The 20,214-nt window shown below is 32.2% G+C and overlaps 1 protein-coding gene across 3 annotated transcripts in view; it reads right to left on the bottom strand.

Annotated features, from left to right (window-relative positions):
- Window positions 1–4,639: 4,639 nt before the first annotated feature.
- The window catches only part of Rip11 (Rab11 interacting protein), a 71,976-nt gene continuing 56,401 nt past the window's right edge, over window positions 4,640–20,214 (bottom strand). The window contains exons 11-12 of one of the 3 annotated variants that reach the window (XM_076475557.1): window positions 16,617–16,774; window positions 4,640–11,254 (exon numbers count right to left, since the gene is read on the bottom strand). In XM_076475557.1, coding sequence (XP_076331672.1) covers window positions 11,197–11,254; window positions 16,617–16,774 — 216 coding nt within the window. In that variant the 3' untranslated portion in view covers window positions 4,640–11,196. The other 2 variants (XM_076475559.1, XM_076475558.1) reach the window with 2 other exon arrangements.

Raw genomic sequence — 20,214 nt, forward strand, 5'->3', positions numbered from 1 at the left:
TGAAATATGAAAAATTGTTGAAAGTTACCTCGGTAGATTTATTATTTTGGGTTTATTCAAAATATAAATTCACAGAGGATAACAAAACCCTATAACATTTCCGAGCAAAATTAAATCTAATCAGTGTAACTAGGTCGACAATGTCAGATTTAATCAGTGTAACCAGATCGACAATATCGTATTTAATCAGTGTAACTAAATCAACAATGTTAGATCTAATCGGTGTAACTAAATCCACAATATCAGGTCAATCCTCTTCCCGTCCACTGTCACATTTATCACTCTCCTATCAACATACTCCTCTCCAGTTAAGGCGAGTTTCTCTCATCTTCTCCATAAATAGCACTACTTTTATCCTGTCCCTAATATTTTCGTTCCTGGTACACTCTGTCTTTGGCACCCGTCATCCACCTCATCCTTTTCCATGTTAATCATTGACTTCTATCTCTTCCTTAAAGTCCAGTATTTAGTTTCATACAACATTACTGGTCTTATTACTGCCTTATAAATCTAAACCACATCATTTTGGATCAATTTCCATAACGTAGCAAGATTTGAGTTTTATAACCGGCTGCCTGTCTAACATCAACTCTTCTCCTTTTATAACTATCCTTAGGATAAGCTTCGACGGAGTTATTTATGTTTATTTGTGAAGTTTATTATTAATTATGAATATTTATACATATATATCGTCCTAAACGACTACAAATCTACCTGTTCAACGTGAGAGAGTATCTTCAAGCAAGAACTCAAAAAAAGTCACGTGACATTAAGAGAGTGTAAGATGTTCCAGAAGTTACCACGTTTTATAATCATGCGCTCTTACAGACACAGTTAAAAGGTCATTTCAAAGTCGTATCGCACCAGCTGAATAATTTAAAACCACGTACTCGGTTATCAGATGGACACTTTCCAAAACAACTCTATATATTTCATCATATCAGTATCCTAATCAGTATAAATCTTCCAAAGTATTTAGTTTCACTGACTGTAACGAGATAATTTCTTCGGAATTGATTTTTTTTTCCGCAGTTGTTACATAATTTCATTTGGGGTCGTTAAGCCGTTTGGCGGTTTAAAAGTGAAATAACTAATAGGTTTGTTTGTTTTTTAATTTCGCGCAAAACTATACGAGGGCTATCTGCACTAGCCGTCCCTAATTTAGCAGTGTAAAAACTAGAGGGAAGGCAGCTAGTCATCACCACCCACGCCAACACTTGGGCTATTCTTTTACTAACGAACAGTAGGATTGACCGTCACATTATAGCGCCTCCACGGCTGAAAAGGCGAGTATGTTTGGTATAAACTAATAGCTGACTCGATGAGTATGCATTTTCTGCTAACAGCGTATGAGCTTTATTATCCATCGTTGTCCCATACGACTGTCTCTACTGATTTACTATTCGGCTGCATACTATTTACTCCACAAGAAGAATTATGAATCTAATTATAATCACACATAAAAAAAACGTATTTTGTCTGATTGCCTAGTGTTCGAAATTTACTGACAATTATAACTCTGTAGTTCTATTCGCCATGATTAAATGTGTTTTTCCAACCAAGTTCTTTTCAAGCCAATTTTTCAGTGATGAGCAAGTTCTATCCGTATCATTAAGATGAAGAGTTAAACCTCTATGACTATAACTATGTGACATACTTATTGACCAGGTTTGTATATTTTTCTTATAGCAAAGCCACATCGGGCTATCTGGTAAGTCCACCGAGGGGACTCAACCCCCTGAGTTTAGCGTTGTAAATCCATAGACTTACCGCCGTACCAGCGGGGAATAAATGTATGATAATAATTATAGTACATATTTATGTCATTCTGGAAATCCGAATATCAAAGACACATGGTGAAATTCACAAGAAGCAAAACTCACACTCTTTACAAATGAAGGGTTGTTTTTGTTACTTACACACAGCTGGTTTCTTGCATTAATGAGAATGCTACATAACGGAGCATTGATCAACTAGAATGAGATTTTTGCAAGGGTAGTGAGTTTTAATCGTTGTTTGTAGTAAAGAAAAAGTAAGGTGAAAAGCGACTGAAAAAATATTTATCCTTCTTTGGTATATCACATATGTTTATTTCTTTATTGTAAAACACAAAGTTAGACAGTGGAGTATATATATGTAATGTTAGAAGCTTACTGATAAGCCATTAAGTGCAAGATAATGTTAGACAAGTTTTTGTTTTTATTTCTGAAAAATTTAAAGCTGGATACTGTTTATTGTTTGTTCAGGAATTAGTGACAAACCGTCATGAACTTTAACTGATTTGGAAGCATTTATTTTAAGGTTTTTCTAGGCATGTTCAAGGTTAGCATTGAGAAACTACATTATCTCTCTTGTCTATTACAAGAACACTCAACTTCTGTCTGTCCTGATGATGCGCGATATCTACTATTTAAATGCACCTGTACTCATTTTAATAGATATAAATATGCTATATTAGACACTTTGTACAACAACATATTAAAAGCTTATCATACTAAAGCAAACACGTACATAACTTTACTTCGAATTTCCGCCGCACCGAACATGCTCGTCCTTTCAGCCATGGGGTCATTATAATATTATGATCAGTCCCACTATTCGTTGGTAAAAAGAGTAGCCCAACAGTTGGCGGTGGGTGGTGATGACTAGCTGCTTTCGCTCTAGTTTTACGCTGCAAAATTAAGGGCGGCTTGCGCAGATAGCTCTCGTGTAGCTTTGCGCGAAATTAAAAAACAAACAAACATTAAAGGACGATTTAAATTAAAAAACAAACGTAACTTTACACTGTTATCTCTTTAATCGAATATAGACTACGTAATAATGGCTTAACTAATTTCAGGCCTAAGACAAATGGACTTACACTGTAAAATATTTTGGTATCTGCAATAAATATAATAATTTGCCACATAATTTTTTTTGCGGGTCTCTAACAGTTAATAAATGATATATCAAACCGTTTTTGACTTTAAAATATTCGTTCAGTTTGGAACCCTTGTTTTGCTTTAGTGGTATATTTCAAGGACAATTACGTGTTCACGTCTATACTCTGCGTAGCGAGTGCTGGCACATATGTTGTGGAATCAAAATTAACTGAGAATTAGAAAGTAAAGTTTACATCCAACATGTACTTTTTCATCATTTTAATCGATATAAATATATATAAACCTGGGGCTTGTGTATATATATATTTCACGAAAACTGATCAAGGGCCATGATTGTTCGTTTTAAATTTCGTGCAAAGCTACTCGAGGGCTATCTGCGCTAGCCGTCCCTTAGGGATGGCAGCTATTGATCACCACCCACCGCCAACTCTTGAGCTATTATTTTAGCAACAAATAGTGGGATTGACAGTCATATTACAACGCTCCCATGGCTGAAAGGGTGAGCATGTTTAATATGACGGGATTTGAACCCGCGACTTCGTATTACGAGTCAAGTGCCTTATCCACCTGGCCATGCAGGGCCTATTTACAGTTACTAGTCATTCTGAACGAGAAATCTGTAATTGAGTTCTCTAAAAATGTGCTTTACAAACTGAATTATTTGAAGCAATCACTTTTCTATATCGTGTTGCTTCTAGCTTTATACTCCAATCATAAGAACTGTTATGTGTTTTATTCATGTTCTTACGTGAATAAATATACGATGCTGTTAAAATATTGTTCAAACACCTGTTGCCTGTACAGTTATTGTTCTCCCTGAGAAATACTGGGAAGTTGGAAATACACGCTTTTACAAACATGGTTTAATATGTGCAGTTTTGATAACGAATATTCATGTCATATTAGTCGTTGAAATCCATAGTTATTGACTGTACCCACCACCATCTCTTAGGCTACCCTCATAATTGGATTTGACAGTCTCATTTATAGCTCAATTACGGTCTCAAATTGCAGAATGAGCTTACATCACAAAGGTTTGTTGAATTTCGTACTAGTCGTCCACAATTTTGAAGTGATAGACTAGAGGGAAGGTAGCTAGTCAAAACCTCCCTCTATCTACGCACATGGACTAGTCTTTACTAATGAACATTTAGATTGACTGTCCTTGTCTCCTTATATTGTCTCCAGAGAGGGGATGTTCGATGAGGGATTTTGGATTTGCTTAGTGAAAGTTATAAATCAAACGCCCTAACCCACCAGACCATGTTAGGCCTAATGGCAAGATACACGAACCATGAACCCTCTGCTTCACAGTCAAGCACAATAACCACAAAGCTACTCCCAGCCAGTTTAAATTGTATACGAGAAGTATTTCCTTTTACTGTACAGTCACAAGATGGTGATTTTGTGTAGAAATTTGTGAAGTACTAACTTTTGGCTAAAATACAAGTATTACATACAAGTTTGTAAGTTTTTGAGTCAACAACTGTACCATCCCACTCTGCTCAGATGCATTATTATCATTACATCATATGACAGCTATTTGTTTGAAAATAACAAAAAAAAAACCTTTAAAGAACACAGCTTACGTATAATGCTGATCGTCTGTGATAACCTCAGCATTAAATTTTAGTCAGAAATGTCATTGCAATTACGTGTTAAGTACTTTTCAAATAGAAATAAAAATTTACAAAAAGTGTTTGATGTGTGTGTGTGTTAATAATGGTTCACGAAAAACAAGATATAAAAAATAAACCTGAAAGACTTCAAAAACACCCATTTATTCATATATTTAACACTCTTACAAAGTTAATGAAAACAGTTGATTAAAAAAGTAAAAAAAACAGAATCAAGAAATAACTGAACACAGTAAAGCATTTTTTGAATTAAAAGGGTTAACTAATTAAAGTGTTTAAGTAAGATACTTAAATCGTGTACTTCAGATGAACTTCTATTAAATATTTGTTTCTATAGCTCTACAAATCTCTGTTGAACATAACTGATCAAAAGACAGATAAGCAATAAAGTATCAGATAAGTCATTATACATAAAAAAAATATGAATATTCTAAAAAACAAAGAAAGGAAACAGTAAATACATAAGTTTTAATTAGCCATAATTAAGATAGCTACTAATGAGCATTTATAAGTTTCTAAAGTGTACGAAAAAATAGAGTATTTAATAGTAGCAGGTACTCTTGAGAAAACATAGTATCTCTCTGAATGTATAGCATATAAAATATTTCTACACAAATTGAGCATCACAGTAAACAGAAAGAAACTTCCAAACCACCCCCCAAAAAATAAAGACATGAGGGTATCCAGCATTAAAAATTAAATTTAAAGAACACAAAAGTTACAGCAGTCAATATTATGCAAAACTTTTATGAAAATGTCAAGATATCGAATATTGGATAACAAATACTCTAACAGTAACAAACTTATTTATACACAACTGAAAATTATTATTCATATGTTTTCTAAGTATTTCATGTTCAAAAGTAAGGAGCAGGAGTCTAAATAGCTTGAGTGATAGATAAGAAAAGAAACAGAAACCAAAGTTATCCAAGATGTCAAATACTGAAAACACAGAATGTAGGGCACTCAAAGGGTCAATGTAGACAATAATGAACAAGATGGTTTGAACTTCACAAAATGTATGAATACAAAATATTAAGTATAGAAAACTAAACAAAAAATACATCACCAAATACAATAAATACATCATAAAAAGCAACCGACACCATGCTTAGTGAAGACAATTTAAATTTTCGGCTTTCTTGGAAAGGAACACATTTAAATCAATAGGTACACAGAAATATCTTCAATATCATGTTAAGAGACTAGAATACACTGAAAATGAACATTTTACAAAGAACTGTAATAACAACGCAACAAAAATGTAAAGCTCACAACATTAACCTCAAATTAAAAGATTACATTTAAATAATGTTTAATAATATATTTTAAAATGAGAAGCAGTAATGATATTAGACATCTAACCATATCATGTCTTGAGATTATTCCACGCATAAACCACTTTTTGTTTGTTATACACCTACTTTCTATATAAATGGAAAAATACAACAGTTATACCATTCAGAAATAATATTCAAATGGGTATTACTTATAAAACTGGTAAAATATAATTATTCCCACAAATTTCAATACTAAAAGAACCTTGGAAGATCTTTCTTTGACACCAGATAAAATTTCTAGCCCAGGAAGTAAAAATGCATTACCTATATTACTGACATATCAACACGTTTAAATACATTAAACTTGCCATTTCAGCATCTGAAACATCTTCAGTGTTTTCTTAAAGTGAAGATGTCATTATTTCACCTCTGTGTACACTCTGATTAATATGTATACAGTATTCATATTGCAACATCCAAGCTATGAGATGTGTGCATAGAAACTTTCAAAATGTTCCATGCTTCTTGGAATAACCACTGATATTTTGTGTTTATTCTTTTGATAATTTTGATGTCTAACCATACTGTTGACAAACATGTACAGCAATGTTCCCCCAGTTCTGTGTAACAACAATTCCAGATTATATTACAAAAGAACTTCTAAATCATAATCAACAAGGATAAAAGAATACAAAAACCTAAGATAAGATAGAAAAAATTATATAGATTTAGCTAAAGAAACATTTTATGAAAATCACCAGTCTTACTGACCAAGTGGAAATATAAAAAGAGCAAACAACAAATATCACTGCTTATTTCAAAAACTGTGGAACGTTTTGAACAAACGAACCATGGTATGAGTGCTACCATATTAGAATAATACCATATTATTCATTAACCAAGAGCTACAGGAGAGGGGCACAGTAACTGTTTCAATTCCAGAAATACTGAAAAGATAGTTGTCTGTCTCATGTGTCAGTAACAGAGGTTTTACATTCATTTGACTCATAGAATGACATAATAGTAAAAATTGCTGCTTCATGAAACAACACAGTGCTTATTAATTATTCTCCCAAAAACCCAACTTAGTACAGAATACTACTAAAGAATAACACTAAAAAAACAATCTTAGTATGTATATCACTTTCTAGAGATAATCTTGGCTTATATTTAAAGTACATAACAGTATTCAAAGATTACCATAAGACTTATTATTTAACACTGTTTAAATCTCATCTTGACACAATGTTGATATACCCACACCACTGTTTGATATTGTATCATGGATGTATTCAAAACAGATACAAAAAATATTAAGCTTGCTCAATATCATAACTTGGTTTGAAATGAAGTTTATATAAATTTTAACCCTAAACATACATAGACATGAGACTTGTTAAAAACCTTGATTTTCCCTCACATACACACCTCATACTTAAAACAACTTGAAATAAAAACATCTAACTCCTAAAAAATGTGTTCACAAATACTTAACCAGTTAAAACTTTCTAATGGCACAACTTGTAAGCACATAACCTTTTCTTATGTAACTTTCTTTATCATTTGCTTAAAAAAAACTGTTGCATGTATATACTTAACATGTTATGCAATAGGAATGTAAAGCCTCATTGTGAACTCTGTCTAAGATACTTCTAATGTTATGGCTTTATGTTACAATTCATGACTGAACGACTGCATTGATAGCTTTCTCTCTAGTGTGTGCTAGTGGTAATATGTTCTAGTGTCTTAGTCTTTACCCATTTAAGTTTAGGACCATCTGTGGTCCATACTAAAATTTAAATAATAATAATCAAATTATCTTAATATTTAACATGTTTTCTTTTTTTCACAGTAATTTTTATTGTTTTTAGAAGCATTATGGGTATTTCACAATTTTATAGTTGTAAAAGAAAGGGACATCAGATAAAATAGTCCCTAATGTGGATGATAATAGTTCATGGATTATGATGGGAAGCCTACAGTGTCCTTGGAGTGCAACAATAGCAAATACAAATGAAAATTAGAATGAATTGAACTAAAGGAAGGTGTAGCTTTACTGCAGCTGTCCATACAAAATAAATGCTTACGTGTCGCGTCTTGGAGATATGAGATGTAGTTGTATCTTATGGATGCTGCATATCATGGGGGCTCAAAACATCCAACAGAAAATATGCAAATGTACCACCAGTACTGATGTTGTGAATGTATTTAACTACACTTACTAAAAACTCTCCTGTCCAACAGTTCTCAGCACATCAATGCTGCAGAACCATTCTTTGTCCCTTAAGTCACAAATCATACACTTTATTTGATTCAATAGTTTCTTCTAAGTCATTCCTCTGACTGATAACAAAGAATCATCATTAATGTAGGCAAATACGAAAAGATCAACTTTCTTTATCCAAGAGGAAAAAGTTCAAAGTGTAAACTTCGTGCACTTTGAACTTTTCTTATGTTTGGCAATTTTTTTAGAAGATATGTTCATCTGCACTGCACAAGTTTTTAAAAATCTAAAACAATTTTTTTATTTTTTCTGGTTCTTCTATCTGACTTTACAATGTTTATAAGTTCAAATACATGAACTGTGTAGGACTTTGTAAAAGCAAAGCTGTACATTCTGAACTAGTGTTTAATTACAATTAAAAAATAAGCTTTTAGAAAATAGCAGAAGAATAATCCAGAAAATTCTGAATATGTGATATAGTCCACCAGACATGCTCTACATGGGAATTCAGTAAATATAAAAATATAAGCACACCAAAATATGTGGCATACTCTTCCCAGCATGCTCACCAAGGAAACTCAGCAAAAATAAAGACAAAAAAAAAAAAAAGCAGAGAGATAGATGCTATTGTTACAGTGCGGAAGATGCCGAAACCTTGTGAATTACGTATAACTATGGAAGACAATTTGTACACGCACCATGAAATGTGGAAATTAATAGATACAACACTCTTGATCTTTCATCCAAGATCTTAGTGGAAGGTGGTAATAACTCATTAGTACAACATGTGAAGTATGATAAAATCAGCACTTTTTTAGTTAGTGTAAAACTCACTCACTAGTACCATCACCTTAACAACTGGTCACAAATTTTGTGGAGTGATAACAGCCTATTAACCCAGTTATGTCTAAACATGGGTCTGAAGGCATTCTGTGAAATAAAGCTACCACGACTTCTTTTAACATTGGGGTAACAGATGTAATAATTTAATATTAGGCATGGGAACTATCTGTGAAGAGTCCACAAATTCATGTCCATGGGTATAAAATTATTTTAAATAGACATTTCTCCTGTGGTAATAACAGTTTTTGGTCCAGCAATATCATCATTCAAGATACCCCATTCAAACTCCATATTAAAAAACAACTGTAGGACATTCTGGAGGGGGGTGAGAATGGATTCTTTCGAAAATAATAGACCCCAGCCTTTTAGTCGTTATCAATTGACTATCAATTTTAATGAATAATTACTACAAATTGTCCCAGTCACTTGATGTAATCTGATTAAAATAGAGCTTTGGGAAATAACATTGACTTCTGGTTTGTCGCATGTAACACGCTGAAACATAGATAACACATCACTGTAGAGATGGACTAAAATATGGAAGAGTGTGACTAATAACATGCTCAAAGCAGATTTTGAATAAAATGGTAAAAATAAGTTATGCTTCATAAATCATCCACCAACTTCCTGGGAATTTGTCAAGTGGTGGGAAATTCTTATATTTACTATTTTATACAAATAACAGGTACACCTGAGAGTGTAAAAATATACAGCCATTTTAGGAAGTAGCTCACTTATACAGGATGTGATAATATCAAGTTTTTTTTATTTAGAAATTCAGTAGAAGACATTAATAAAGGAAGAATATGTACATATATCTTCTTATAACAAAGAGACATCAGGCTATCTAGTGTGTCCATTGATGGGAATCAAACCCCTGATTTTAGCATTGTAAATCCAAAGATTTACTGATGTCCCACTGGGATGAAGTTTAATTAAAGTTTGAAAAAAAAAGAATGTTAGAAAGTTATATATTGTGAGTGGATCCCTTACAGAGTAAATGGAACTATGTTGTTTGCAAGTTATAGATAAGTGTATGTCATATGCTGAGCATTCCTGTGGGTGAAGGGGTGAAAGAAACAGTTTCAGATCTAATAAGATAAGAATGCAGTGCCCAAATACATTTACACATTTTTTGTTCATAAATTACCAAACCCCTGAGCATAAATATGCATATTTAGATATGAGGTTTGTTTTATTTTAAAATATTAAAAAAAAATTTAGAAAGTTATGAACAGCTGTTCATTTCAAAATTACAAGCTTTCAACAAAACTTCCATTTAGGTCACTATGCAATTTTTTTTTCACCATATGACTTTTACCAACCTAAAGAAACCTCCATGTGTTAGAGAAACTTAAAAACAACAATTCTGTACATAGTTTTGTTTTCAATGCAAAACTCTTAAAGCATAAATAACATTTTTATTTTATGATAACTTTTAGGAAGAAGAATTGTGAAAAATGTGTCAAAATATTTTGTAAAAATATAACTTACTCTTGTAATGAAATCAGTAGTAAAATATAACAAATAATATCCTAAAAAATATCTAATGTAGCAATATTTCTACTGGACGGATTAACTGAAATGAACTGCTTCTCAAAGTGATGGAGGAAATGTACAAAACTACAAATAATAAGTAGTTTTAGGAAATACTTTTCCTTGGAGAGAAAGTTAACTCTCAACTGAATTTTAAGAAAAAAAGAATTCTGTACATTTTTTTTGAATTACGATATACCAACAAGGATTCAAGAACAAGAGTCTTTCCTGTATTGGATAATAAAACTAAATAACAGTAAATACCACAAAAAAACAAGAGAAATGTTGTTATAAACATATTTTAATTTAAGACCAATGTTCAAAGATTATGAAATTTTGATTATATGAAAATTGCTGAATATTTTATTTGAGAAAAATTAAATATATAACTTCTCACAAAAGTCTAACTTTTTTATTTAAATTATTTACCTTTATTTTCACAAATCGATATCCTAAAATATTTGTTCACATTTCTCTAATAGCTCAGTTTTTTCAGTTTGGTTAGAGGATGTAAATAAAAATAAATTATCAAAAATTCTTAAAAACAAAAATGTCTACAAAATACATGTATTACACATGAATTAGGAGGGCTTCAATCTAAGGTTTGCAAAACACTTTTAAGCACAAATGGTTTTATAAGATATTTCTGTTCTTGTTTCTTCTACATAGGTGAAAATGGAACTCTCAAACACTAAATTTGACAAATGAGTATCTAAATTTTTGTAAGTATTAACTATAGAAGAGACCAATATAAATTATATTGGAATGGAAGTAGCTTATGATAAGCCTGCATATTAGTTGTAGTAGAAGTAATTATAAAACATGTTCAGATGGAAGTAGTTTATGAAAAGTCTGCAAATGGAAATCAAAATACAATAAAAAATTTGAAATCATCTTGCATGGGCCACAAAAGTAACTAATCAATACTTCCAAAACTAAACTTAACTATTTAGAAACTGAACTTTTAGCTCATTTCACAATTTTGTGCAATTAGAAAAACTGGACCATTGCAAATTACAATTAACTTGTATAAATACTCTGTTTTGGAAGCAAATTTGTTCTGTTAAAAAAAAAATTACTCGCATAGACAAAGCTTGATAATGTTTTAATCTTTAGGAACTGAAAAGATAGCCCCAATTATAATTAGGAAAAAGAAATTCCAATAGACATTTAGATATTAAAAATTAAATCATTTATGTATACTATAAGGACACATTAAACTGTGCAAAAAATGCTTTCAAATGTTATTTACTGATATATTATTACATAGAATTTTTATCTAAAGTAAATAATGTAGGCCAATTATTGTTTTTGAAAACACATAATGATTTTTCATCTCAACATACATGTATGTATGTGTTTGTATATATATACAACACACAAAAAATTGCATTTTGGAAAGGCAGAAACGGGCCAAGTTATTCACTAATATACATATAGAATATATGAAATGAATTTCTGAACACAACAAACGTGAAATTTTTAATGGAAGAAAACAATATTAAATCTATACTAGTGTTTAGAGAAGATAGATATAAAATTGACTTAAATTATTAATTAAAGAAGGTGTAATTTTCAAGAAAAACAAAATGGCAACATTTCATACCAAACACAGTCAGAGAGTGTTGGTAAAGAAACTTAACTACAACAACATTCTTTGGTTTTTTTTTACCCACTATTTCAAATGGATATGCAGTTTGTATTATAATATCTTGTTAATGAATTTGTCCATAGATAGAATCACAAGGTAAGTAAGTTCACTGAACTAAAGACTGGAATTGGAGTTTCACCTACATGTTAAAAAAGAGAAAGATTGAGAAAAAAGTCAACTATATTCACCAAAAGACTCATTACATAATAGTAAACAAATTTCTCAAAATCTATAGAGTTGTACTTGCAATCCTAACAAAAACATAAAACAAAAAAGCCAGATCATTGTTACTTGAAGCCACAAAACAAATCAAGAGATAAGAAAAGAGTGAAACAGAACATAGCCTTTATCTAGAAATCTGAATTAAATTTAAAAATAATGTTAATGAAAAAAATGCATTGTTTCTGAAAGTATCATAAAATTACAATATTACTGCTTTTAACCTTAAAGTATTGTATGATGTTTATAAATTTTGTTTCTTAATTTCGTGCAAAGCAACTCGAGGGCTATCTGCACTAGCTGTCCTTAATTTTGCAGTGTAAGACTAGAGGAAAGGCAGCGAGTCATCACTGCCCACTGCCAAGTCTTGAGCTACTCTTTTACCAACAAATAATGGAATTGACCATCACATTATAATGTCCCCATGGCTGAAAAGGTCAGCATGTTTGGTGCGACAAGAATTTGAACCTGCAACCCTCAGCTTTCAAGTCAAGTACCTTAACCACTTGGCCATAAATTGAATAGATATTTTATCACAAACATCACACACTGAATCTCAAAAATATTACTCTGCAAAACTTGCACATTTTTAACATCAATACGTATTTAGCCAATCCTTTAAACAACTGATGATGAGAATTTCTCTTCATTTCTTCTTGCCACATCTAGAGATATCACTGATAACACACTTGTTTAATCAGCAAGTTTCATCTCCACTTACATACATGCAGATGGCTCTCTGTCGTGACTCGTAAATACTCTTTTTACAAAAACAAACAGATGTTCCATTTGAAAGAGCTATTCATTTCACCTTTTCATAAGAATTATAAATTTTAAAGTTTAATTAGGTATATTCAGTTAATTTCTAAATACTTTGTGCAGATGTTCTGAATATAGTTGTGATGAACTTGTCAACTGGATGTACAACTGTTGTAAACTTGCAATAATTCTCTACTGTTAAAGATCACAAATGATAATGTTCTTTAAGGCTTATACTTACTTGGCCATGTTTCTGTGTCACACCTTCCTGGAGTAAAGTAGGATATATACAGTTGCAACAGAAAGTGTTCGTACCCCTGCATCATGAGTAGTTTTTTCCTCATGACTTAAAACATATCACGATAAGGCTAATAGAAGTATCATATATTATAAACATTGTACTGACACACATCTACATAATTTTTTATGTAAATTTAACGACAAATAAACTATTTATAAACAAATAACCAAAAATAGGAGGAGTAGAAAGTGTTCGTACAGTTCATAACATGTGAAAAAAACTGATATTACCACAAAAAGTTTGTTTAATTTAGCGAATAAACTACATTATACCATTCCAGAACTAGACACTTGGTTTATAATTATTGGAATTTAGCCAGCAAAAACTGTACTTCCAGCAATTTAGCGATGTCTCCGTCCTTATCTGCTTGGTCGTCATGGCAAACAGGAAACAACTGTCCAGTAATTTAAAAACCAAATTATTGTAAAATACAAGTCTCATGTGTCTCTTTCCGGTATTGCTACACAATTAAATAAACTACATTATACCATTCCAGAACTAGACACTGGGCTTATAATTATTGGAATTTAGCCAGCAAAAACTGTACTTCTGGCAATTTAGCGACGTCTCCATCATTATCTGCTTGGTCATCATGGCGAACAGGAAACAACTGTCCAGTCACTTAAAAAACCAAATTATTGTAAAATACAAGTCTCATGTGTCTCTTTCTGGTATTGCTACATACTTTAATGTGCCGAAAGCTACTGTTAAAAGCATAATTGCCAAGTTTAAGCTTACAGGATCAACTGCTAACCTCCCTCGTTCCAGACACACCATCAAAATTCCAGAGAGAACCAAGAGGAAGGTTCTCAGAGAAGTTAGCAGGAACCCTCGTTTAACACATAATGACATACAGAAACTGGTGAGGGAAACTGAGGTTGAAATAAGCACCTCTACAGTTACGAACATGTTAAGCTCTTCTGGGTTCAAAGCATGTCACCCTCGTAGAACTCCATATTTAAAGCCTGTTCATTTAGAAGCACGATTGAGGTATACAAGAAAGCATGCAGATAAAGCATTTACCTATTGGAAGAGTATTCTTTGGTCAGACGAGACTAAAATCAAGCTTTTCGGCCACAATGATGTTCGCTATATTTTCCATAAAAAGAGGGAACAAAATCTTCCAAAGAACACTGTCCCTACAGTTAAACACGGAGGTGGCTCAATCATGCTATGGGGTTCCTTCAGCTCTTCTGGTGTAGGCAGCCTTCACCGCATCAATGGAATCATGAAAAAAGAAGAGTACGTCAATATATTAGGCACTTATATCAAGAATGATGCTTGGAACTTGCAGCTTGGGCATGATTGGATCTTCCAGCACAACAATGACCCTAAACACACATCGAAATACGTGCAATCATTGTTGCAGAGGAACCATATAAGCGTTTGGGAGTGGCCATCGCAGTCACCCGATCTCAACCCAATTGAAAACGTTTGGCATGAGTTGAAGACCAAGATTCATCAGCAACATCTGAAAAGCTTCCAAGACTTGGAGAAGAAGAAGTAAAGAAGAATGGAAGAAAATACTAGTCGAGTACTGTCAACGATCATGGAGGGCTATGAGGAAATTTTATGCCAAGTAATTCACCTGCAAGGCTACACAACTGACCATTAAGTAGATGCACGAACACTTTCTGCCCCTCCTATGTTTGTTTATAAAGGGTTTATTTGTTGTTCAATTTACATAAAAACTTATGTAGATGTGTGTTAGTATGATGTGTATAATATACTATACTTTCATTATCCTATTCATGATACTTTTTAAGTTTTAAGGAAAAAATTACTCACAACGCAGTGGTAGGAACACTATCTGTCATAACTGTACATACTTCTGTAAATGTAATATTATCCATCTCTATTCCAATAACTAGTTACAGTTGTAAAAAAAAACAGCAAGTAAATTCTTATACCTGCAGTGTATGAGTAAAGATCTGCTTTATTTTCATACTAGTGTGTCTGTTACTTTCCTGCTAAATCCATATTCTAAATTATTCTCTATACAATATTTACACAACTTTCACTTTGCATATACTTAAATCTTATCTGTTAGACATCAGTGTATCTAAATATTACAAAGGCAAGGGATGGATGAGTAAAAATCTAGGGATAATTAGTTACTTGATATCATTTCAATGCTAAATATGTTGATTTCAAATATATTGCTACATCTCTAGACAGAAACATAAGTAGAATCACCACAATGGTAAATGGAAAAGTGTGTGAGAGAATGAAGGACAGATATCCTAAAGGAGCATGGCATGTTAGAACCAATTACCACAGAGCACGTCAAAAAATGCAAATGTTGAAACGCAGATAGAAACATTTTGTCCAATAGATAGCTGAAGATGTTGGAAATAATAGCCAGAGTGTACAACAATAATATGTTTCCATTTTATCCAATGATTAGAACAAAATGCAGCTTGGAGAGAGCATTAGTATAGAACATACATGACAATTTGGTTGGGATTAATTATAAACAATTCACCCAATTCAGTAAACTGAAAATCAAAATATCTTTTGGCTTTAGTTACTTACAGATTATGAGTTGCAGTGCTATTTAGGCAGCACAATTCTGCAGTGTAAATTTTTGCAGCACAGTGAAAGCATGCTAATCCATTTAAGCTTAATTTAGAGCTTCACTAGTCTCAACAGCATTTATTAGAAATTTTGTGCTGAAATTAGACAAGTGCTTATTTTATACATTTATTTGTAAGATAAAATTATAAGGAGCTGTTATATTTTGAAAATTAAAAAAAAAATTCTAAATGTTATTGATTCTTAAAATGAAATCAGAATCTTCAAAGAAATGCTGAACATTAAGATTTACATATAGGATAAATATACTATGTTACAGCACTAATAAATAGGATTTTTGTAAAACTGAAAACAGAAGGGGGTAGAATAAAACAATCATTAACTGATAATTTTATGCAGAAAATTATGATGCCCTTATAACCACTGGATGCACAAGACCAAATGTGGTATTCAGAACTCACATGATCAGATTAGGGGCAATTTTTTGCTTCACAAAAAGTAAAAACTGACAGCTAATTGAACAGCTGATGGTTGCTTTTTGTTAAGCCTGCTCATCCACTTGGAGCTTTGCACAGATGTAAAAAATGGTCACTACAGTGAAGTCAGCGTAATCTGTCACTTTTCAAAAGTATGTTTTGTACCTTTAATTTACTAGGATTTCTCAAGGAATTGATACCTCAGTCTCATTCTATTTAATAAACTACGTATCTGAAATGTAAAATAAGTTAACTTGTTTTCAACTGTCTTACCTTGTACAGGTAACAGGCACATAAGGTTTCTGGAGAAGTATGGGAACATTTTCCATTACACGTAGTAAAAGGTTGTCAATGTAATTTTCTAAGTCCCTAATCTTGTTTTCTTTAAGATCTAAAGTTCTCTGCTGACAAATCACCAGTTCAACCAACTCCTGAAGAAAAGAGCAAGTACAAATGTCAGGTTAAATATTAAGGTTTATTTTATAAACAAGTTATACCATCATGTCAAGAAAATATTTATGAAACTAATTTTGCATTTTTGAAATTAAAATAAAATACTGAAAGCCCTTCCTTGTTGAGTTTGAACTTAGTCTATCAACAAAACATGCAATTCATAATTTCTGAGTGTCCTTTATGTATTGAAAAGCATACAGCTCTAGCCTATAATTCTCCACTCTCTCACCTTCCATGTGGCTTATTGCACAAGTATCAGAATATCTCATATATTTTTCTTTCAAGCTATAACTTAGTTTCTGTCAAAAATTGCAGTTGTTAAAAGTTTTGGTTGCAGACAGATGGGATGGAATAATATTTCAAAGGAAGGTATCTATCTGAAATTTATTTGAATTCTAAAAATGTAAAATTCAATTTAGATAAACTTACAAGTCAGAATGGACATGAACACCAATGAACATGAAAGTAAACAGAAAAGTCTACAAGTACAAGCTACAGGGAAGGAAGATAGTAATGTAGTCTTCAGGAAATATGCAACCAAACAGTCTGGGTAGAATCTAGAACTCAAAAATAATTCACTGAAAGATGGCATCATTTCCAAAGTAGTACATTTACACCCATAACTCCACTTAATTCAGTCAAAGGGTTAAATTCTGACAGCAGTAATGATGTATTAAAACCTTAGATCTAACAATAAGACACAAATGGTAGCAAAAACAGGTAATAGGAAGACTACAAACGACATTTGCAGAGAAACTCTTGAGAGGTAGTCCAAATATGTATTATGCAAGAACATATTTCAGAGGCAGTAGCCCTTCATCCATAATTAAAATGGCCATTGAGTCACATAACTGACTATATCAGTGGACATGCAAAGAGAACCAAAGAAAGGTCTAATCATTCCAAAAGAATGGGTTAAAATATTAGGACAGTGCTAAGGGAACATCAGAATATAAAGAAATAAGAATAGAATATAGGTGATGCACATCATGACTGGAGCTGAGACATTTCGTGACAATGGTAATCCCATTTTCAATGCCTCCAACATTATACAAAGATATACAAACAGGCTACAGCATCATAAGTCACCAGATAGTGTTCTAATGTAGAGGAGGAATTTTGTTCTAGGACAAAAATTAGGTACATGTAACATGCTGTGGATCCATGTATATGAATCCTTACATTGAATCACTAAACTTTATACATACATAAAATAATGTACCAGTCTCAGGTCCCACAGAACTGTTAACAGAGTTTTGAGACAAACACAGAAGTTAAAGTAATGAACGTGCAAATCAATATAGATACAAATTCTAAACATATAAGAAGAGAAACCATTTAATAATTTTATCTTTACAGTTTTATATATATTTTTCATTTTGAAGTCAAAATTATTTGGACATCCTGGAAAAGGTGAGCAATAGGTTTAGGGAAGAACATTTAAACAGTCACATATATGGACTCCATTGAGCCTGGATAATAAGAATAACCACAGGCAGGAAAGGAGTTTGTTTGTTTGTTATTAAGCACAAAGCTCTACAATAGGCTATCTGTGTTGTGCCTTTTACAGGTATCGAAACATTCTGTTTTAGTGTTATACGTCTTTGCACTTACTCTTGTGACATGGGAGGGGGAAAGGGGGATGAATTCTGAAACTGGAAAACAGTATGATAAAGATAAAATAGTGACAAAAAGTATTCAGATTTGTCTCAATGTCCATTAAAAGGTCCAGAGAGCAGAAGATCAAAGATATAACCAAATAGTAGATGTGATGTAAAGTAACCTGAAGTTAACTAATAAGCTGATTGGGAATATAATGATAAAAAAGACAAACAAGCCAGTTCATTAATATCCATGGAGTGAGAAATATCATGAGGTAGAAATAATCAATGTGATTTCTTCAAAAAGATTCCTTTCTGGCAAAAACTAAACAGCCTAAAAATGGCACATTACTTCTTGGGCAAAAATGTAACAACAGTCAAGTGACATCAACAAAAGACTGCATAAGAACTAGCCAATGATGAAGCTGCAAATTAAAAGTGTCACTGTGGAAGCTAGATTAAAAATAATGGAATAGAATCCTCTGAGATAAATAAAAAAATTGAACACCATAGTGTAGCAAGCCAGCACATGGCAATAAACACATACTGGAAAAAGCAACCAGTTGATCTTGGCTAATACCCCAAAAACAGAATGAAGAAGAAATAAAATTTCCCCAAATGGGCTCAAAGTACCCACTGCTAGAGAAGATGGACCTGAAACTAGAAATTAACAAAGCACCAGAAATGATGCCCTGCTATCAGGAATCAGCATGCATAGAATGGCAAAACTACTGAAACAAGCAATGAAACATCAGATCAGAGAAAGATTTGAAATGAACAGGTAAATGAAGCCAAAAAAGTAGAGATTACAGTAAATAAGGGCTGTGAATTTGACTCCTATCTTTTTTGTTGATTTAGTACATGAATTAAAAATTAATGGTTGTAAATGTTGGGTACTTATTAGAGATTTCACAATTTCTCTTATACATACTAGCCTTAAATTTCACTTTGCTAAAAGTGACTCTTTCAATATACCAGTTTAGAAGGATCAACTTCAGGTAGCTAAGCTTGCCTGACTTATACTTGAATAAGGTTGTCAAGGGAGAAAGATGGATGTTCAATTAGTATTGAACTATTTACTTATATAAGGGTTTATAGCTGCTATTATTTGACATTAACTGTTCAATGTGTAAAAGTTAGGTCTCTAACAAGAGTAGAAATTAATGATGGTTTTTAACAACAAATTAATTTCTACTATGATGCTACTTTTAAAATGTTCAAAATTTTATTTAAAGGTTACTACCATAAATGGTGGAGGTTTAGTATTTAACAAAGATAAAAATAAAGGGTGGTTCTTAACAACAAATTAATTTCTATTATGATATTAATTTTAAAATCTTAAACATTTTTTCTCAGGAGTAGCTGTATACCTTTACAAATGGCTGCAGATGGAGAATGGTATTAGGTATTGGGATATTGTGGGTTAAAGCGTTCAACACCGAACTCTAATTGATTTTCATAATAGTTATCTTATTATTAAATTATATATTTTTTATTAAGTATAGACAAATAACTTAGTGTGACTTATCACAATTGAGGTTAAATGTGAAAATATATTTCAGAATAAAAGAATTAAGACCATCAGAAGAGCCATCAGGGATACCACTAGCACAATAGCATACAAATTTAGCTCTGTAGACACCAAGAGCAAGAGATCAACCATCCTACAAAAACAAATTTATTGTTAAGCAACCCAAGTTTCCACATTAATTTGATATCTGCCAAGAATACCTGTATATAATAACACAAATATGTTGATCAATCATGGTTCACAAGGCAGCATGCAAGTTTAGAAATTCTGATAGTAATGGAAATAG

This window comes from Tachypleus tridentatus, chromosome 13 (genome assembly GCF_004210375.1).
Source record: "Tachypleus tridentatus isolate NWPU-2018 chromosome 13, ASM421037v1, whole genome shotgun sequence".
NCBI lineage: Eukaryota > Metazoa > Arthropoda > Merostomata > Xiphosura > Limulidae > Tachypleus > Tachypleus tridentatus.